This window comes from Pelodiscus sinensis, chromosome 11 (genome assembly GCF_049634645.1).
Source record: "Pelodiscus sinensis isolate JC-2024 chromosome 11, ASM4963464v1, whole genome shotgun sequence".
Taxonomy (NCBI): domain Eukaryota; kingdom Metazoa; phylum Chordata; order Testudines; family Trionychidae; genus Pelodiscus; species Pelodiscus sinensis.
The window spans coordinates 30681310-30703957 of NC_134721.1; the positions used below are offsets into that span (position 1 = coordinate 30681310).

General features: G+C 42.2%; 1 protein-coding gene across 1 annotated transcript in view; it reads right to left on the reverse strand.

Moving 5' to 3' along the window:
- Positions 1–21605, reverse strand: part of CACNA1D (calcium voltage-gated channel subunit alpha1 D) — a 365513-nt gene extending 343908 nt beyond the window's left edge. The window contains exons 1-3 of the mRNA XM_075938914.1: positions 21179–21605; positions 18647–18965; positions 15056–15161 (exon numbers count right to left, since the gene is read on the reverse strand). Coding sequence (XP_075795029.1) covers positions 15056–15161; positions 18647–18965; positions 21179–21209 — 456 coding nt within the window. The 5' untranslated portion in view covers positions 21210–21605. The remainder of the gene's footprint in view (positions 1–15055; positions 15162–18646; positions 18966–21178) is intronic.
- Positions 21606–22648: the final 1043 nt, after the last annotated feature.

Genomic DNA, 22648 nt, shown 5'->3' on the forward strand with positions numbered 1-22648 from the left:
AACAACTATAATATAGGAGCCCATAAACAAAGATAGAGATGCCTTAATCCATCTCTTTATCATTCATGTCCTCCCACATATTCTCAGACCAACCTAGCACCTATCATTTTCTTAACTCATTCCTAGTGACTAATCTGCCCAGAGGCCATCTACTAACATTCATATTTTGTTTCCTCGTCACTTGCATAAAGTTTAGAAAAGGCAAATCTAAAGTGCCTGCGTCACATATTATTTAACCCTACAAAGGATCTGTGTTATTTACAGCACACCAACGAGTGACAGGCCGTCAGGATCACCTGTTAATCTTTATGCAATATATTTGTCCTGGAACTCAACAAAGTACATTCAAGGCAAAACAATCCAAGACAGATATCTCTTTGCTTCAAAAATGGATTAAGTTCATCCCATGGCAGCTAATTTACAAGTGACCTTCCTTGATTCTCTCTCAAAGCAAGATATGCTTAACAACATCATAATTAGTGTTTCTCTGGAGCTGCTCTTCCCAATTCAGTCTCTATTAGCCTTCCTAGTTGCATGCTCTTTCTGCTGCCTCTGAAACAGCCTCATTAACGATGTGGATCAGACATGTTTTAGTTTAAAAACTTGGCAAAAAAAGTTAGGTGCCTATACTCTTTAGATACTTGCTATACTAGCAAGCTCACCTGAGTGATTAAAATATAGTAGGTATGCAGAGTTTTTAAATTAAATTTTTAATAAAGGACATGAACTGAAGTCAGCTGACACAATAACCTATTTATTCTATGATTTGACACTTGGGGACTGATTCTTCATAGTCTTACAGATTGCATGCTGTTGTTACTATCTGCGCAAAGTGGATGTAAAACAACCCTAAATGTAAATTCTCTACTCTTCCCACAGCCTGCGATACTGTTTTAAAACATTTTTTGCACAAGTATCTATGATAACAGAAGGTGCAGGGCAACAGAAACGCAAATTGCGACATCTCAAGAGGAATGGCCTTTATAGTTGTATGCTGACTTCCTTTTCAATTATTATTTGTGTTCAATTATGAACTCAAGTATGAGACTACAGCCCAGAGCCACAAAAGTACTTCTGCACCTAATGATTAAACTTAGGATTTATGTCCCAGTATTGGTCTCCACTGATCTACGATTACATCAATAAGTAGCTAGCTACTGCCAAAATAATGTTTATAGGCCTGAATAAAAATGCAGTATTTGGAACCTTAAATCAATATCCATAACAGCTAAAATTAGATTATATATACTGCTTATTGTACTCACATTACTTTATGGTTCTGTCAGTCCCCGTTTTAAAGCATGTTGAGCAAAAGCTGCAAATACTTGAACTGCGGTGCATGCGTCATATTCTAGGCTGAACAGGCTAAGAAATGACAACTTCCATAAAAGATTGAAAGTGCAGTGCATACTAGAATTATCAAAAGGCTTTGACTGCAATGGTTTGCCCATTTAGATACAATGATCCCATACTGATTGCCTAAAATTGTTCTCCATGGAAGGGTGTAAGGAGAAAGAGGCTGTGGCCATCCAAGGAGACCATGGTATAACACAAGCATCAGAGAGGTAGCCATGTTAGTCTATACCCACAAAAACAATGAGGAGTCCTGTGGCACCTTAGGATATGTCTACACTACCCCCCTAGTTCAAACTAGGGGGGCTAATGTAGTCATATGGAGTCGCAAATGAAGCCCGGGATTTGAATTTCCTGGGCTTCATTTGCATAAAGCCGGCCGGCACCATTTTTAAATGCCGGCTAGGTCAGACCCCGTGCCGCATTCCACGAGGCGTACAGCTAGTTCAGATAGGAAGCCTAATCCGAACTAGCTAGTCCGTGCTGCGTGTAGCCGCGCGGCACGGGGTCCGACCTAGCCGCCATTTAAAAATGGCGCCGGCCGGCTTTATGCAAATGAAGCCCAGGAAATTCAAATCCCGGGCTTCATTTGCAACTCCGTATGACTACATTACCTCCCCTAGTTCGAACTAGGGGGGTAGTGTAGACATACCCTTAAAGACGTATTTAGTGCATGATGTATCTGCTGGAGTGGGTTTTGCCCACAGAAGCTTATGCCCAAATAAATCTGTTAAGTCTTTAAGGTGCTACAAGGCTCCTTATTGGTATAATACAATACACAGTGCCATCCAGACAACACCTCCTCTGGCTCAAAACAGACATGGATAGACTCTGACATAATCTCAGTCCTACCCAACTGTAATGTTGGAATCTTTCATTTATACAAGTTTTGAGCCTGCACTGTACAGCACATAGACAGATTGCTGCAACCTTGTTGCGTCTCACAGGAGTATCCCGCAATCCATATATCACAAAATGCTAAAGCAGGATCTGAGATATTACTCAGTCTTTACTCAGACAAATGCCTTATTCTGGCAGAAATGACTGCTTTTGATTAATTGTGTGTATGTTTGGCTGACTGACCTAATACTGTTTTGGGATCCCTGAAGTTTTGGCCTGTTCAGCCATCCCATGAGTTCCTGTAGAGAGACACAATTACATCCTCACAGTATGGACCATCCAGTAACACAAGCTTCAAGACTACTGCCACAACCTGAGATCTGTCAGAAAGCTCCCTTCCACATGCCTTCAAATTATTTCCTAGGGATGGCAAGCTCCTGAAGAGTTTGTGGCCTTCAAGGGAAGTCTCTCCTCTAAAGATCCCACTGAGGAAAGAAACACTCTCAACAGGGCTTCAACAAGCAAAAAAGCTGCTTCTGGAGAGTTCTGTTGTCCGAGACTCCCAGAACCTGAGACTGGACAACAGGGGATATACCCACATTATTATCCAGTTCTGTTGATTCCCGCTGAAACCCCTGGCACTGGCCACTCTCGGAGACAGGATACTGAACTAGATGGACCATTGATCTGACCCAATACAGCCACTCATATGTTCCTATGACTAAGAACCAAGGGTTTGAAATCACACTCAGCTGAGATTGTATATGTTAAGAGAATAAAGTCACCTAATAAATATGTAAAATGATTTTGTCAGATCAATAGTTGTATTGCCACAAGGGCTTCTATAAATATCCATTGTCAGCTGGGTGTCATGTGGTCTTACTGAAACAGCCTTCTGTGGTACCATTCCCAACCAGCTGGACAGTTCGCTTGAGCATATTTGCAAACACCCAAAACAAAATGCTATTTTTGTTAACCAAAATGCCAGTTTCTGCTAAATGGAATGTTGACTGCCAGTGGCCAGAGATGTCTGCTTTGGTTTCCTGAGCATATCCTGTCTCAGCAAGGGGCTAAACTCCCCACCACACATTCTGGGGCTTTCATCCTGCAGAGTGGATTAACATTAGAATTTTCAAATGCAGAGTAAATACCCTATAGAAGCTCGCTTTGTCTTCTGAGACTTCTAACATCAATCCCCCCAAATTTACCTGGAGGTCACTGTTGTCGATGGGTCACTATGGCTACGTCTACACTGCAGCGCTATGTCAAGATACTTCCAGAATTCTGAAATAGCTATCCCATGTCTTAAAAGCAGGCCCGTTATTTTGAAATATAACGGTCTCACTATTCTGACATCCCTGTAAACCTCATTCCATGAGAAGTAAGGGACATTTTGGAATAGTGGGTTATTTTGAAATGCGGCACTGTTTAGACAGCACCAAATTATAAAATAATCTATTTCAAAATTGATTCAAAATAAGCTATGCAATTTCAAAGCTTATTTCGAACTACCAGTGCAGTTTATGGGAACTGTGGCTGTTCCTTCTGTTTGTATATTGCCACTACTAGTGATTTTCACTTCACTAAAATTAGCTGCCAAAACATGTTGCAATCTGAAAAGCAGAAATGAAGCCTCTGATAATGCACTGAGTGTTGAATTTGTGCAGTTCAGCATCCAACCAGCCAAGCCCTTCTCACTGATCAGAAGCAGTCTGTTCACTTTATAGAGCTCATACAGTACATCTATCTAAGGGTACGTCTACACTATGAGATACAGTCAAATTAAGATACACAACTTCAGCTATGTTAATTGCGTAGCTGAAGTCAAAGTACCTTAACTCAACTTTTGGCACTGGACACGCTGCAGGAAGTCAAAGGGAGAATACTCTCCCTTCAACTTCCCTTACTTCTTGTGGAAGCAGGACTACCGGCATCAACCAGAGTGCCCCTCTCAGTTTGAATTAGCATGTCTTCACTAGACCCACTAATTCAAACCATGGAAGATTGACAGCAGCAGCTTCGATCTTCTCTGTAGTGTAGACATACCCTTAGATATGATACTTACATGGCCCCTTTATCATGGTATCTGAATATATCAAGATCTTTAATGCATTTAGCCTCACAACACCTCTCTAAAGTAGGGAGACACATAGGAAACTACACATAGTGTAGTGTAGGGAGACACATAGGAAACTACACAGACACATAGGAAACTACAGTGAAGCAAGGAATTCAACCCACAAGTTCCAAGCTAGCACCTTGACCACTGGACCATCCTTCCTGCCATTGCTCTACTCCATGATGTTCCTTAAATTCCCTTATCTATCGGACAGAGAAAAGGTCTCCCTCTTTCTTTAGCCAGTAAAATAAATTCTCCCACTAGTAACAATAAAACGTTTTTGGAGGAATATTTCATTTATTTTTAGCATCACTTCCATTACATAAATTGTCTGTGTTATAGAAGCGAAGTCATATACAACATCCAGGCTGGATTATTATTACACCGTTTGGTGTTACCCTTTGGAATCCTCCTCAAGCCTCATCTAGTGCAAAACCCAGGAATCTGTCTTTTGGTCAGCATGAGATAACATGCAAATAGGACATCTATGATCTGTACAATGTACTAGCTGAATTCCTATTCAGTTCCAGGTGCAATTCAAGGCATTAGTAGCAATCTTTAAAACACTACCTACTCTGACCCTCAATTGCTGTGAAGCCTCTTGCTTTTCTATGTCATGCCCCAAGAGCAGGGCTGGATTACCCAATAGGCAGACTAAGCACGTGCTTAGGGCACCAGCAAAGCAGGGTTACCAAAAAAAAAAATGAGATTTTACGGTATAGTATTGTTTTTATTTTGATTTACATATGCGGGGGCACCATAATCTTTTCAGTGCTTAGGGCCTCTAAAGGCCTTAATCCGGCCCTGCCCAAGAGTCAAGGTTAATACAACTATTGATATTTGCAGCTACCTAAGTAAACACATTTTAACATCCCTAGTTTTGAGCTAACTATTTATATATTTTAATGATAAACCCACTGTTGATATAGGCACTATAGAGTCATTGGCCTGGAGAGGACCTCAACAGGTCATCTAATCTGTCCCCTGCACTCATGGCAGGACTATTTTTTTTAATCTAGACCATCCCTGATAGGTATCTATCTAACCTGCTCTTAAAAATCTCCAATGATGGAGATTCTACAACCTCCCTATGCCAGTGGTTAACCATCCTGACAGTTAGGAAGTTTTTCCCAATGTCCCACCTAAGCTTCCTAGCTGCAATTTAAACCCATTCCCATTGTTTCTTGTCCTGTACTATAAAGCAGAGGAAGGGAACCTCAGGGTCCAGGGGCCGGATCTGGCCCCCAAGGCTCAGAGGGCTGCCCCATGCATTGGAGAGCATGCACGGGGGCTCCAGCCCTCCCACTGTCCCACTGCGGGGCTGGAGCACACAAAATCTACTAGGCGGGGCACCCCCCTAGGCTCTGGTGTATGAGGGGAATGTGGGGAGTAATTTTCTCCTTCTCAGTTGGGAGCCACATCAGTGAGAGTTGGGGGGGAGGGTTAGCTTCTCATTTATGTGCAGCCCAACAGATTTGTGTGTTGGTCAACAGTCTCCAACCCAAAAAAGTTTCCCCACCCCAGCTATAAAGGTTGAACAGTTTTTCTCCCTCCTTCTTGTAATAACCTGTGATGTACTTGAAAATAGTTATGTCTCTTCTCAGTCTTCTCTTTTCACACAAAATAAAACGATTTTTTTCAATCTTTCCTCCTAGGTCAGATTTTGTAGCCCTTTAATCATTTTTGTTGCTCTTCTTTGGACTGTCTCCAATTTGTCCACGTCCTTCCTAAAATGTGGAGCCCAGAACTGGACACAATACACCAACTGAGGTCTAATCAGAATAGAGGGGCAGAATTACTTTTCGTCTCTTGCTCGCAACATTCCTACTGATGCATCCCAGGATAATGTTTGCTTTTTTGCAACAGTGTTAGCATGTAGTCCACTAGGACTCCAGATCCCTTTGTGCAGTACTCCTTCCTATACAGTCATTTCCCATTTTGTGTGTGTGCAACTTATTGATCTTCTAAGTGGAATACTTTGCATTTGTCCATATTGAATTTCCTCCTGTTTACTTCAGACCATTTTTCCAGTTTGTCCAGATCATTCTGAATTTTAATCCTATCCTCCACAGCCCTTGAAACCTCTCCCAGCTTGGTATTGTCCACATAATTTATACGTTTACTGTCTATGCCATTATCTAGATCACTGAGGAAGAAATTGAACAGAACTAGACAAACCTCTGGGATGAGAACAAATGCTTCAGAACCACAGTTTAATAACATTTTGGTTATGTAGCACCTGAAATCACTTTTCTCAGGGACTAAGGCTATATGACCTAGAGTTTGTCAGGTTTCTCTGTGTTAACATTGGCTGGTAAATTCACAGATTATATTTGAATATGTTCTGTAAAATTATTTGCTAATCTTGGATTATATACATTTACATAACACATGCGCAATAAACTATGTGCATATCAAGCTTGGTATCTCTATGTTTCAGTGCATAAGGTCTGAATTTCCCTCACTATTCTTAGATTTTCACTTTAAACCTTCATCACAACTCAACTGTTAATTACAATACAGGTTCAACCGCTACAGTTGGGATTTACGTAATCTGGCAACATCCATAGTCCATTATCCCTGCAGGTGCTTCCAGACTGGAGCACTCATGGGCCCTAAACTCAGCAACTCTTCCCCTGCCTTCCCAGAGCTTCTGAAGCACCACAAATAGCTATTGGTGGCACTCAAGCTCAGGGAGCAAGGGAGGGAGGGATGAAGAGGAGTGGGGACAGGGGACACTCAGGGGAAGAGGCAAGATGGTTGTGGAGCCTCATGGCCAGCAGCAGGGGCCAGGAGCGCAAGCCAGCAACACTGGGGCTCAGTGCGCTGCCATGGGCCTGTGTTTCTGAGTCCCAGCTACAGGGCTCCACAGCCACCCTGCCTCTTCCCAAGTGTCTCTTGTTCCCACTTGGTCAGTGCCTCCACACAGCCCCTCTGCTGCTGCCAGAGTGGGCCTCACAGCTGGCAGCAGCAGATGGGCCTACATTGACCTCCCCTGGTCCAGCAGATTCCTTGGTTCAGGGTGCCAGACCTGGGAGAAACAACCTCTATTTTCCCACTGATAAGCCACTGAAAAAATAGCTAATTTGTTTCTTCAATATGTCAGTCATACTTGAAATTGTTTTATTAGCAGAGATTTCCCAGAGAAATAACCTGCAAGTTTGAACAAAGAAAATATATTTATTTTCAAACACAAGAAGTGGTACTCTGTGAATTGGATAGCAGAGCAGCTTTCCATAAAAAGCAGAGTGACGTGTTTATATTGCATCCTGTAATGTAGCTGGTGGGCCTGGATGGTCATTTATACCTTAGAGATAGTTTCTCAACTGTCATCAAGATGTGCTTGACCCAATGAAGTACAACCATGGTAAAAGTGATTTTAAACCTCTTCTCCTTTTCTCTTTTTCCTATCTGGAAGCAAGTTTGGTCCCTAACTGAATAACCCCGGGGATGCTCTAAATTAATCCCAGCTGCCCACAAGACTAAGAGACCATTCCAGCAGCTGGAAATTGCAAGGTGATAAAGGCATGCCAGTCAAAAAACATTTTCCATAAACATTCCTTTTTCCAGGGGTTGAGGAAGGAGATAGTGCACAGCGCATGAGTCAAGACGTGGATCGGTCAACAAGGGAAGCCTTTATTGACTGCTCCCTTATGCCTTGTGAAACGAGATTTACTGAAGCAGTCGACAAATGCTTCCCTTGTTGACCGATCTACATCTTGACTCGCACACGATGCCGACAATCAGCAGAGCCGGCACAGTGCGGTGGCCATTTTTATTTTAATTAAGCCGGGGATATTTAAATCCCGGCTTCATTGACTATGTCGGGTAGTCTAATTTACATGTCTCTGGTGACAGAGGCATGTAGTCTAGACATACCCGTGGTGTCCAACAATTTCTGAAGCAGTAGCCATTATAGTGGCTAATGCTATAGCGAACTAGCTACACTCAACCGGCCAAATAGCCACATGTGACTAGTGGCTAGCATGTTGGACACCATGATCTAGACAGACAAAAGGGAAGGTAATTCAGAATTGTAAGTGTTGTTGAATAACCCTCTTTGCTTTTGTTATAGTATCTGAAATTTAAATTCAAAGATTGGCCCAAGTATAATTATATTTTTTAGAAACTGTCCCCTTTCAGAAATGCCTCCTACTAAGGAATCTTTATAGCTTTGCAAAAGGTTACTTGCTGGTGTATGTTGTCCCTGCTTATAACTATCAAATGGCATTTTTACCATTGCTTTTAGAAAAGAAAATCAGGTTGCTCTGGCAGTCAAGCAGCTACTGCATGTTTTGCTTATGTCAAAAAAGATGACAGAGTAATCTATGTACTAAAAAGACAACTGCAACAAAAAAAAACCTTATCAAAACGATCTCTGCTGCACACACAAAAAAGTAATGAGGAGAGATAAAAGCCTACTAGATTTGAAGTTTACTTTGAAAGAGAAAAAAAGACATTACCCATCATTTGACTTTCTAAGAACACTCATACAGTAAGCTACAAATACATTTTCACCTACTTTAATTATCATTTATATACCACCTGACATTCAGGTGGCATATCTTATATTTTGAAAGCTTTTGTAAGACAGGGCATGTATGATTCACGCCTAATATGGATTCTCCCAAAAAAGCCACACATTCCCTAGAGACATCAATCCCACTAATGAAACAATGTGCAGGGTTTAAATACAGCAGAGGCCATCCAGACCAAAGTAAGAAATATCCCCATTCCTTGCACCTAGTATTGAGTGGCTCTGTAAAGGTTCATTTTTATTATTCCTATCTTATTCCTAGGAAAGAGAACAATAAAAAGAGCTTCATAGGAATCCCTGCACAGCATCAAAAATGTAGACTTATTTACACTAGCCTGCCTGCACATTTCAGAGCAAGAAGCAGAGCACTCTAATCATCGAGAAGCACTGCCAAAGCAAGATAAAGAAGTTTCCATACCACCAGAGGAACACAAGGTGGGGAGAGTACAAAGCAGGGGTTAGCAGGAAAGGAGAAGAGAAGACGATGCAGAGGGGTTATGTGACAGAGGAAAGAGAAGGAGAGGTAGATCAAGAAAGACAGGAGGAGTAGGCAAACAGAGGGGAAGAAGAGGGGAAACAGAGGCAAATGATATGGCAGAGAGAACAGATATCAAGAAAAGAAGAACTGGGGTGGTAAGCACAAAGAATGACACATGAACAGAAATAATATAATACAGAAGAGCAGAAAAACACAAGAGAAGAAAAAAAAGAAAGAAAAGAAAGAAATAGGGAGGAAATCCATATGGCCAGAAACAGTACAGGCAGTCCCCGGGTTACGTACAAGATAGGGACTGTAGGTTTGTTCTTAAGTTGAATCTGTATGTAAGTCGGAACTGGCGTCCAGATTCAGCCGCTGCTGAAACTGATCAGTTTCAACAGCGGCTGAATCTGGACGCCAGTTCTGACTTACATACAGATTCAACTTAAGAACCCCAGGCATCCCCAAGTCAGCTGCTGCTGAAACTGATCAGCGGCTGATTCCAGGAAGCCGGGGGCAGAGCAACACCAGCGGCTGAATCAGGACGCCTGGGGCAGAGCAGCTGGGGTGCTGCCGGGTTGGTCCAGTAGCGCCGAGGAGCGGCGCTGTGGGACCAACCCAGCAGCGCCCCAGCTGCTCTACCCCAGGCGTCGTGGGCAGAAAAGCCTGGTCTGCTGGGGGGAAGGAGGCACTAGCTGCGCCCCCCCCCCCCCCAGCAGACCAGGGAGACGCGGAGCAAAGCCACAGAGGACGCCCACAGCGGGACAGCCCAGGCGCACCACGGCTGTCCCGCTGCAGGCGGCCTCCGAGGCTTTGCTCCCCATCTCCCTGGTCTGACCAGCAGACCAGGGAGACGGGGAGCAGCTTTTCTCGCCCCGGAGGATGCAGGCGGCGGGACCGCGGCTCATCTGGGCGTCCCGCCGCCTCCGTCCTCCGGGGCGAGAAAAGCCCCGTTCGTAACTGCGGATACGATATAAGTCGGATCCGCGTAACTCGGGGACTGCCTGTACCTCAAAGCCTCCACTGACAAGAGACAATGCTAAATGAAAAGCTAATTCAGGCACCCACAAGATTCATGGCATCTGACACCCCAGAGGGAAGGAGAAAGAAATAACTCTGAAGTCTAAATGAAGTAGTAAACTTATGCTTAAATATTCCATCCCAGAATATATCGGCCCTGTGCTCTCCTATAGGATAGTAATGATTCCCTCTGAAGTCAACAGAGATTTCTTGTATCAACTGGAAGAAGAGCTAAGGCCAAACTGAACGTTAGGTTTTCAGTTTTTACTCAGTCAGTGGGAGTTTTCACTGGGTTATGATTATTTAAAAACAGAACAAAGACAACATGATTTGGTTCAATAACTAGTTTTCAAGAACATCATCTGTCATTGCAAGAATGTTCTGCAGTACATTTCAGGCAGTTCAGACAAGCATGAGCACATTGCTCCATTCAGGTAGAGGAGACTTCCTCCACTGGCAAACATCAAAGTGATTCAGTCAGAGGAAGGAAGAAATGTTAAAAAGACTCAAACATGCACATACCTGCTCAATGCAAGACTGTCACGTTGGTGAGCAGCCAGTCACAGCCCTACTTGACAATTTAATTCTCCACTCCCTGCTTTACCTGAAACACATTGCTCCCTTCTTTCTTTTATGTCTTTCAGAGCTAGGGGGCAACGAAGTATCAATATCTAAAGGGACAAGAAGTACCATCAAGAGAATCCTAGTGAAAGAAAATGGTCATGCTGCCCTCCCAATCCCAATAGTGAGTGGAAAGAGGAGAGAGAGCAAAAGTTTCCTTCTTCCCCATGTAAGAGAAAAGAAAAAGGAGGAGCAATACAAACAGAGGAGCACACTGAACTCATCTCAGCAGTCATGGACAGGGAGTTTATATTTACTAGATGTCTGTCAACCAAGGAAATACATAAGATTGGATTTTCCCATAGTGTAAGAAGAAAGAAACTTGAGGTATTCCTTTTCAGCAAGGAGGAATGTTGCACTTAAAGCCACTGACACTACACCACAACCTTCCCTTTGTCCCTCTGATTTACTGAATGTGTTATTTCTTTACAATTTATTTCATAGTAGACTGATGGCCATATCATATATCATATTTACCACCGACACTTTTGATAGCTGTCTCAGCAGACACAAGTAACTGAATATGCACAGATAATAAACAACCCTCTTATCCTTAGACTTTGTCCATATTACATTTTTCTTACATTACTGCACTGTTACTATAAAAATGGTGCAAATCTCTCTAGAAAATAACTTCCTGAAGTTTAAGAGTTGAAAATTGACTCATTTGACTCACTTCCAAAATCTAAGACATGAGCTATTTTTAAAGTTTATTAATGTGCATATATTTAAGCCATTAATACTGTTAGTCATATCCATTTCTATTTGCCCTGTGATAAGAACATAAGAATGTCCATACTGGGTCAGACCAAAAATCCATTGAGCTCAGTATCCGGTCTTCCAACAGTGTCCTATGCCATGTGCCCCAGAGGGAATGAACAAAACAGGTAATCATCAAACAATCAATTCCCTGTCACTCATTCCCAGTTTCTGATATATTTCTAATCACATTAATTTGTCATAAAATAATTTTCTAATATTGTGATGTATAATTGATTTTGTGTGGACTGCTTTCATTGGAGAATGAGTTGCAAGTTAAGTCAGCAATAGAGAACTGAAAAGCTATTCTTCATCAAAAACACTCACCAATAGCTCAGCCAGTTGTGTGATCTAATATTTCATTGATTGAGCCATAAGCAGGAATTTACTCCCCAAATTTGCCTCCGGATCACCCAACCAGGTCTTGGGAAGCCACAGGAAGAGAGCTTTCTATGGCAGAACATCAGAAATCTACAGAAAATCTATTCTGCATGTCCACAGACTACCCAAAGTTTGCAGGAGAAGTACACCTCTCCTGAGTATCTCCTAAAATGTACAAGATAGGAGATCCTACCAAAGCCATATTGCTCATCAGCAACAGACGCCTTTTCCAGTTCCCATTGACCACTGCCTCACTTCTGTTTCCCCCATCCTCAATCAGTGTTCCCCTTCTCCAGTGTCCTATCCATGTTTTCAACTTCATAGCCTTAAGCCTATGACATGTGTGTTTGATGTGCTTACATTTTTTTATGTATATAAATTTTGTAAATGTAACAAATTCTCTGCTAGTGTCATTTCATTTAACTCAATGAAATGACGCTGATTTACACAAGCTGACAACCCAGTTCTCTATTTTAAAATGTTGTAGAAATTTAGAAATATAAATGTTCTGCCTTTAAAGTTTCCTTGCATTCTAAATGATTGCTTATTTTAGTGGTGTGTCTAATTGTTTATTTTGTTTCTCACTGCATTTATAAAGCTTATAGAGGAATCTTAAAGCATATGAGATATTTGGGCAGCCACGCAGACCAAAAACAGGTTTTTTTTATTGGAATATCAGACTAACATGAGCAAAAGAGGAGCAGAAGCTGGTGATCTCAAACAGTTGAAGAAGAGGGGAGTACACAGTTCTATAACAAAGTTCTACTATGAAAAAACGGAACCACCTCTATCTCACATCTGTGAGTTTACAGTTCAAGAGATGGGAAGGGGCTGCCAGGCAGTAGCCCACCTTTTATGGCAGGTTCTTATGTGAGCCTAGATGATTTCCAGGAAGATACCAATATGCTGCTTCTGCATTTTGCTTCCACCCATATTTACAGGAGAAATCAGAACTAAACTAACAGAAGAGTAAACAGATACGGGGTTCCACAGAAAAAGACATGAGTCAGTCCATTTCATGATACAGCTACCACCATGGAAACAGCCAATCCAGTTTAATTCCAATCTATTTATTTTATTTAATCATATATATTCCTACCCTTTCATTTGTCTTATTCTGAACCAGTATTAAAAATGCTGTCAAAATAAAAACACCATATTCAGTTCTGCTCTTGAGTTATTCAGAATTTACACCAGTACTACACAGTACAGAATGTGAATAAGAGATCAAGATGTAGAATTTGTTGATGCACATTAAAGGTGTTTTAAAAAAGCCACTCTAAAATGCTAAAAATGAATATGACTATCTGTACAAAAGACTATAATTTGTTTCTGCTTAAAACAATATGGCTGTAATAGCTTTAAGAGATGGAAAGGAATAAGTATAAACTTTAATCCTAAATATTGACACATTGTAAAATTAGGTCAGAAAGATCTGAGTTCAGCTTTTGTAAAAACTATTGCTTAAAAAAAACACTAAATTTTATAAAATTACTAGCCTCTGACACAAACAGATATTTTACTCTTCATGTGATGCTGTAGGGAATTAGTTATTAACCGAGACCTTCTGATGGATAGACAGATACGAAGATTTCTGCCTTGAATTTCTCAGAGGAAAAAACCATTGTTGATTGGCACAGATATTCAGCTGCATAAATTGTTTTTTACATTGACCTGAATTAATCTGCCTTTTGTGAGCGCTTATATTTTCTGTATTTGTTTAATCTTGTGGCCTTGGTAAACAAGGAATGCACAAAATGGGTCAATATATAAGAATTACCGTCTATAATAAAATAAACAAGGTTACAAATTGTAACCTGAACAAACAGTTTCATTCATGTAAGGCTATGCATTAACCCAGATTTTCCACACAAATATAATCCCACACTATCTGTTTACTAGTTTGGGTCCAATCTTGTGATATTGCTATTGTTTTGGGGATGGGTTGTTTTGTTTTTTCGTTGGTTGGTTGGTTTTGTTTTACACCCACATTTCCCATGAGGATTTTGAGCATGCAAAGACTGCACAGTCAGAAACTATGAACTCTTCTAGTTTTTCAAATGTATCACAAATGTTAATTATTCCAATGTAATCCAGTATTAATATTGGATACAATATTTATTACAAATGCTATTATAATGTATTATTGCAATTACATAGCAATTTTAAAATTATTAATATATATTTCTAATGACAATCTATAAAACACAACAGTAGTAAATTATTTTTATCCTAGATAAATTCTACTGCACATGATACACTTTGCACATTGCAACCCAAGTCAAAAAAATCTCTGTGATAGCAACAGCAGTCTCTTTTAAAAACTCAGCTTTAAAGTACATAAATCTTCCTTTAGAATAGCTTCATTAAAACAACACCTCCCCCTCACAACATTTCATCTTTTTCCATGAAGGCGGTGTTCTAATTATATAACAACCATATAACAAAGCTCATTGTATAAATTATTGTCTTGGACTAGTTTATTATAAAGAAAAGCCTCAACTAATATAAACCCTAAATATGTAGCTAAGAATTTAGGATTAAAATCTGAAAACACATGAGACAAAAATACCAAGAAACATGACTTCAAGAGGACTGATTTCAGAAAACTAACGAGCAAAAAAATGCCAGACTAATATTAATCTAAACAACAGTAAGAGGCAAGTTACATTCTTTTATATGCAAAACTATCTTCAACATAAATTGCCCCCAACATTTATAACTGTTGTCAGTTCTCTTTTAACGGCAGATACTAAAAAAATACACTGAAATTGACAACCAAAGCACATAAATACTTCAAAGAAATTTTGTTTCAGAGTATTACTAAATACCATTTTTAATTAAATCTATTATCCATACTGACATCTATTCCCTTCTATTAGCAGTTAATTGTTAAAGTATATAATACACCAACATAAATATAGAAAGGAAACCAAAGAATACTTACCAAGTTATGATTAGTTGAATTAGAATCATCTTCTGGGAATGGGATGTAAACAGCTAAGGCCACACAATTGGCAAAAATAGACAATAGTATAAATATGTCAAATGGTCTGAAACATCTTGTTAAGGAATATATGGATTTTTAATATCTACACAATTCCAGTCTCATTCTGCTCTTGATTTCTACATTTTACACTCACATTTTAATTTTTAAATGTCTGATTTTTTCATGACAATCTTTTGAGTGATGACTTTGACAACCAAGTTTTCCTCGGCATCAATTATATCCCCAGAATCTATTGTTTTTTTTATCACAATGACATTAAAAGGCCCTCTTTTATGACAAGGAGCAGATCCACATTTATTCTGCCACATATTATTTTATATTAAAATCTGAGATTAACTCTAATCACACAATAATATTAAATCAATAAGTTGGCTATTGGACTATATAGTATACCTACAAATCTATGCACACACACCTCCCATTATCATTAATGGAAATTACATGTGTATATCAAGGGGAAAATAAATCACCTAGGGTGAAGATTGTAGTATGGGATGAAACAGAACTTTATCAGTTTTGCAGTGTGAGGGCTAGAAAGCTGTAGTGTGAGTATGCAGAAAGGTTCTGCACTCGTCTCACGTCTATAACTGCTGCATTCTGCATCAAATCTGCTTCAGTCAGGGCATGGAGATAATGGTTTAGATAATCAGAACCAATAACAGAGGCATGGTCACTTTCTGAGCAATTACATAGATTCATCTACCATACACTTCCATGTAGACAGAAGATGTGCATGAATCTTAGTCCAAGGGCTGGAATAGCAACAAACAGGCAACCAATCACATCCCCGCTGTGAGCACAATTCCTCTTCCCCACACAAATAAAAAGCTTCTGGAGTTCATCCATACATAATTTATTTCCCCTGCCTATGCACTGAATTTTGGTAGAAAATAAGGATATTTCACTTATTTATTAGAGACCTATACCATCTTCAACTCCATGCACCATTCTCATTGATTTTTATCTGTGGGAATTTTGTATGAACATCATGGGCTGTATACCAAAAATGTCTCAATTGCCTTAGAGGTATATTCTCATTGGATGAAACTCAGTGCTGTGCAGAGAGCCAGCACAAGGCCTAGGCATAACTTAAAACCACTTTGAGCTAATTTTGCCAGCTGAAAATTCATCCATCCTGAGTAACAGACTTTATGTTCATAACTCCCATTAATGGTTGCTATTTAATATACAGGAGATCTCAACATTCCATGTAAGAACCTACATCTGTCTTAACCTGCATTTTCTTGCTAACCAGGCCCAAATTCTGCTCTCAGTTATTATACTCTGAATCCAGAGGTATTTAACAGAGTTGAACTCAGCCCAATAGAGACCAACTAATGGAGTTTATCTCACTTTATACCAGTGTAAATGAGAGCAGAATTTGGTCCATTAAATTTAATTTGTAATTAAATTATGTTTAAAAATAAACTTAAAAAAACATCTATATAAAAAGAGTCGTATTGGCCATTGTGAAATTTGTATAGCAACAGCTCTCAGGCTGGAGAGACTGAAGTACAGTAGTACATTTATTTTTACATTTAACACTTCACTTGCTAGCAGAGTCATTTACTATTAAAGGGAAATTATCTAGGTTGACAGGCCAACATTTTATGTCCTCCCCAGAAAATGATGTTTTCTGTTTCAAAATGTTACTTGAGATTTATAAATATATATATATATATATTGTCTTCCAGAGCCATACTTAGGATTTACAGGGTCCTATGCAATACTATTAAACTGGTGCTCCTATACCTGATGGCAGCTGGGGGGGGGGGCAATTTTTTAAAGATGTGATTTTATAATATTCAGCAACATACTAATGAAATATTTTTAAATAAAATTTTAAACTAAGGGCCTACAAACTAATAGTTCAGAAACTGACTGTATATACCAAAGGTTGTCAAATACCTGTTAAATAGCTTCATTATCACTTGAATGGCTCTTTCACAGGTTCAGTGTTCTGCTAATAAGTCTGAAAAGCTTTTTCACTCTTAAGTTAACTAGATCCTCTCCAGAGGAAGCAGAGCCACAGAATAGGGATAGGAAGAGGCCGATGGGTGGACATTAAGACCCAGTGGTGCCCCAAATTTTCAGGTGCCCTACACAACTGTGTATTCTGCATATGGGTTCTGCTATCAACTCTTCAAAAGAAATATTAAAATCCCAGTCACAAGCCATCACCACTGTACCAAGAAAAAACAACCAAAGCAAAACATACATGCCTTTGTGAATATATGCTAGCAACTCTGCTCTCTCATCTATGACTATATAGGGAACATATCCAAATATGTGTTGTGACTGTCAATATGTCTTAAAAGTTCAGCTGAATCATGTATTGCAGACTACTTGTATGTGCTCAGAGTGAATCTCCATCTTACCTCCTGTCTCTCTACTTCTCTGCGAAGTAAGCATTATTTTGAAAGGACTTCTATATTTGGGTCACTGGGCCTAGTGGTAATGCAGCAACTTGCTGTGAGGAAGATCTAGGCTTGACTTCTTGCTCCTTGGGCATATAGCCTTGGAGATACACAGGGCAATAGCCTGTGAGAAAGAAATACTTCATATTACTCAAGCAATTATTTATCTGCCAATTAGAAAGAAACATTGACAGGTTTTGTGCCATCAAGTCTTCCTTCATCAGAATGATCATGATTGCAACCTAGGGATTTGATGGAGGAATCTGAAGTAAAGGAAAGTATATGGAGGGAGCAATGGGGGAGGAATGAGGGAATAAGAGATGTCATTGTGGCTTCAACGTAGGTATAAAAAATTCACATGACAGGCGAGGAAGGAAGGGGCTATCAGTCTGCCTGGGACAAAGTAAATAAGAAATGTATTTAATTTTCAAATATATAAATATATAACCAATATAACTATCTTTTACAAGGGCATGTTCAAAATATTCTCTAGGGATAAAATGATTTGAGAGTGTTTTTCCCAGAGCAAAATAGCTGGGGAACATATCAAACCTGCTACCCTGCTTTTCTTTGTACATTTATGTTTCAGATATTTAATTAGAAAAATGAAATTCTATGTGATGTTGACATAGATTAAGGGAGATGGTCTCATTTTGATCAGTAAGGACTTATGTATTTAACTATCATTAAATCAATTAGTTTTACATATACATACAAGTATATCAATTTGTTATCTCCCCAACACTTAAAAATGTTTCCACTGTCAGGAACACTATTATTTTAAACAGAAAAGAAAACCTGAAACCTAAAATTTTGCAATACACCATTTAAATTAAAGAGTTCATACTTACACGTGTATATGAAAATTAATTTAATATTTTTAAAAAGTTAAAGACTGTGAGATTGCTACTTATTGCAAATAAAATACTAAATGTAACTTCACATCCAATACCATGTTACTTTACAACAAAAGAATCTAAATATTGTTCTGCTCCTATTCCAAGGCCTCATTGCTTTTTTGTGCTGTCCTGGATTGCATGGACATTCTCTTTGACACATTTGGAATACTGAAAGAACAGATGGTAAAAACAAAACTGCATCAAAAGGATACTTCCATTCTACAAGACTAATGCAGGCTCTTCGTATTGGGTTATTGAGGGATAAACAGAAAAGGGCACGGGGTGGCCGACTGTTAGATGTATTACCCTGTTTTTTGCTCTTGGCATATTGCTGGCGTTTTCTTTGGGACAGAGATCCTACAGGTTGGGTTGTGGTGGTGCTCATAGTTTGGGCAGCCTTGGCTTGTCTAGCAGCATCAATTGCAGCTTGCCAAGATAGAACAGTTTGCTTGGATGGTGCTGAACTGTTTGACTGAACAGTTGGTCCGTCACCAGGGAGAGGAATTCTGGTGCTACTTGCATAGTTTGCCTCTGCAGGAAAAAAGAAGTAATTTAGTTTTAGTTTTTTTACATTCAAATATAGACACAGTATTCTAGATAGAAAGAATGGAGGCATTTATAAAAGTCCTGAGACTCAGATGTTTCCTTTATATACACACGTACCTAAGAATAAGAAAAGTACAGGAATCAGTATTATAAACATCAGTTTAATAGGACTATCAAAATACATGCTGACAACAAAACACAGTTCATCCTGACCTCCACTTAAAGCATTTTACTGGAGTTTTCCAAATTGGATGACAGCTTTACACATCATCATACTTATAGCTAACAAATCCTATCTTTTTTGTGACTGACTTTGCTAAAACAGAACAGTGTTCACTATTTGCTCATCCTCATCAGTTTGGTAAAAAAAAATCCTAATAGTTTGGGGTATTTTGAATAATTTATTTTATAAATAATAGTCAACATTGTTTAAAACACTGTAAGAATTAAAAGTAGTCTTGTCAACAAATTAAATACTTCCAAAGAGTCCGTATCCTCCACTTTGTAAATTACCACAGTGAAAACCCTCCAAAACCTTTTAAAGAGAAAATAAGATACATGTTGAAAATAATAAACCCTTGAAATAACCCCATCTAGGTGGTCAATAGGGAAGGCAAAACAGCTCTACATAGCAAGGATCTTTGTCGTGCAAAGCATGACAGCAGCAAAATCTAGTGCCAATGGCACCTGTAAGAAAGCAATAACATCCTCAGCCCTCCCTGCAAGTTAACTCAAAACTTGAAGATGTCTGATGGGAAAAAAAGATAGAGGGTTAGCACAGGATTTGTGCTGGAAATTAGGAAAGAGAATGACACTGGGGTGATCTCCCAGGGCAGGAGATAGAAATATTTTCCCATGATCGTTCATCTGTCATAAAACAGATAAAAGTTCCACTTGCAAAAGACTATACCACCATCTATCCACCCACCCTCGACAAGGCACTAAAAAACCTGCCCTATGCACATGTGGGCACCATGGAAATAGGGATAGCACTGGGCCTCAGCTTCTGCTCTACTCCCCTTGCTTAACTTCCTGCTGCTGCCTTTGAGTGCATGTGTGGAGAGGGGAAGGGAGATAAGCATGGGGGGGGGGGGGAGAAGGGATAATATTAAAATGGCTCCCTGGGTTGGCAGCAGGGAAGAGGTCACTCCTGGATTCTGCCCTCCAGTATTTCCTGCTGCTGCCCAAGTGGATCTCCCTTGGAGACCTGACACAAGAGAAGGGGAGAGAGCGCGAGGAGGTGGCCATCAGACAGCACAGGCACATCAACAGCTGGTCCATTGCTAGGTTACACAAGAGAGCGAGTGCCTGCCTCGGCTCACAGTGTGACACTGACGGTTTCACCTGCCTGGTTTTCCGAACAATTCCCTCGTTTTCCAGTGACCCCACATCCCCTCCGACGGCCCTCCTGCCGCCTCCCTTTTTGGGATGCCATGGGCACAACTCAACCACCCTCCCACCTCATCCCCCGTCTTTAAATCACGCTTTGAAAGTGAAACAAAGCCCGAGCGCCAGAGGCTCCCGGGGGAGCCCTAAGGCAGCGCCTGGCCTCCAGCCCGGCCACAAGCACAAACTTACTGTTAATGTCAGGAGGGAGGAATCATTGAAACCCAGCCCGGGAGGAAGCAGCAGCGCCTGAGCCGGTTTGCAAAGGAGCTTAACACACACGAGCCCCATGTGTCGTCTCTCCGCGCGCTCCTGGCCGCGGCGCCAGGGAGCGGACGGGGGGGCGTAGAGTGGGCTGGAAGCACCGCAGCGCAAGCCCGCCCGGGAGCAGCCCCTCACCTGCCCCCGCACACGCACCAAGCCCGTCGGCGTTTCCAGCCAGGTTCCTCCACGCGCGGAGCCTGAGGCGCGCACACTGCGCGTCCTCCCAGCCCCGCTTGCCTCCCGCAGCCCGGCCAGCTGCTGGGCATGGCCTGGGGGCGAGAGAGGGGTGTGGGTGCATCGGCCAGCGCCGCTCCCCCGGGGGTCACCTCCTGCCCCCTCTGGCATCCTTTCCAACCCCCCCTTCCCTTTGCCAGTCCCATCCCCCCCCTCGCATCCCTTCTCCTGCCCACAGCCCCGTCCCCCTAACCTTGCCCCAGCCCTGCGCCGCCCCGTCCTCACCCCCCAGCCCTGCCTCCCAAATCCCTCAGCGACACCCCCCCAACCTCGGCCCCGGGCATGCAGCTGCCCCCTCACCTCCCGGCTCTTACCTTCGGGGGGCTGCTCCTGCTGCCGGGGCATTATTCTCACTTGCGGCGGGGCGTGCGCGGGAGAAAAGCAAGGGACGCTCCCAGCCCACCTCCGCGCCAGGTGCGTGCTGCCCCCTGCGCTCCCCACTATCCGACCCCCATGGCAGCGGCTACTGAGAGGCGAGGGGCTGCTCCGGCTGCTGCTGCCGCTGCTGCTCTGCCGCTGCCAAATCCCTTCCAGTCGGGGCCAACATGACACTCACATCCGGGTGACACGGGATCTCTCCATCCCTAGCAACCCGGCGGCGGCTGCCGCTCTCTCCCTCCGCCACCGCCGCCGCCGCCACCACGGGGTTAACTCCCTCGCTGCCGCCGCCCCGGGCTGAGGCGCGCTCTAATCGGCCGAGAGCTGCGGCCGCCGCAAATAGCAGCGCGCCGGCTGGTTAACCCCTCGCTGCCCGCGAACGGGGCATGGCGGCGGTGGCGAGCCCTCGCTGCAGCCCCGCGTGTCCTTGCTCTTTCCCAGCCACCGCCTCACACTCCCGAGACCTGCCCCCTACACTCCCTCCCTCAGCTACACCCAGTCCCTGCCCCACACATTCATACAACCCCCTCCCCCAGCCATTCCATGGCCCTCGCTCATCTTAACATAGACCGGGCCTCCCCACATTCACGTGCCCGCCAGCCATACCCGGGCCCGACCCCACACACTCCCTCACCTAAACCCAGACTCTGCCCCGCACATTCACACTGCTCATTTCCTGGCTCTGCCCCACATACTCCCTCTCTAAGCAAAACCCAGACCTTAGGCCACACACTCACAGGTCCCCAGCCATACCCTGCCCCACACACTTCCTCCCTCATTTAAACCCAGATCCTAAGCCACTCATTTACATGCCCCCCAGCCATACTGGGGCCCTTCCCAACACACTCCCTAAACCCAAACCCTGCCCCACACACTTCCTCCCTCATCTAAACCCAGATCCTAAGCCACTCATTTACATGCCCCCCAGCCATACTGGGGCCCTTCCCAACACACTCCCTAAACCCAAACCTTGCCCCACACACTTCCTCCCTCATCTAAACCCAGACTCTGCCCCACACATTCACACACGCCGTTCTCTGTCCCTGCTCCACATGCTCCCTCTGGGTCCATGCCTGTTTCAGTGAGTTATCCCCCATTTTCATTTGCCATCCTTAACTGTATAATACTTTTGCCATTTTGCTATCTTTTCATACGTCCTCCACCCTTATTGCTATATGCATTTTCAGTCTCTTTCCTTTCTCCAAAAGTATCTCCTGTATCTTTCATCTCTCAACCAATTATGGTTGGCTAAGACCATATTCAAAAACTAGTCATCAGTGATTTGCTGTCAGACTGAGAGGATGCAATACTGCAGCAGCAGCCAGAGCCTCAAACCTTTAAATCACCCTTACCACATGGTCTGGGTGACACTGATGGGCTGGTGGGGGAAGTCCAGACCTCCAGCC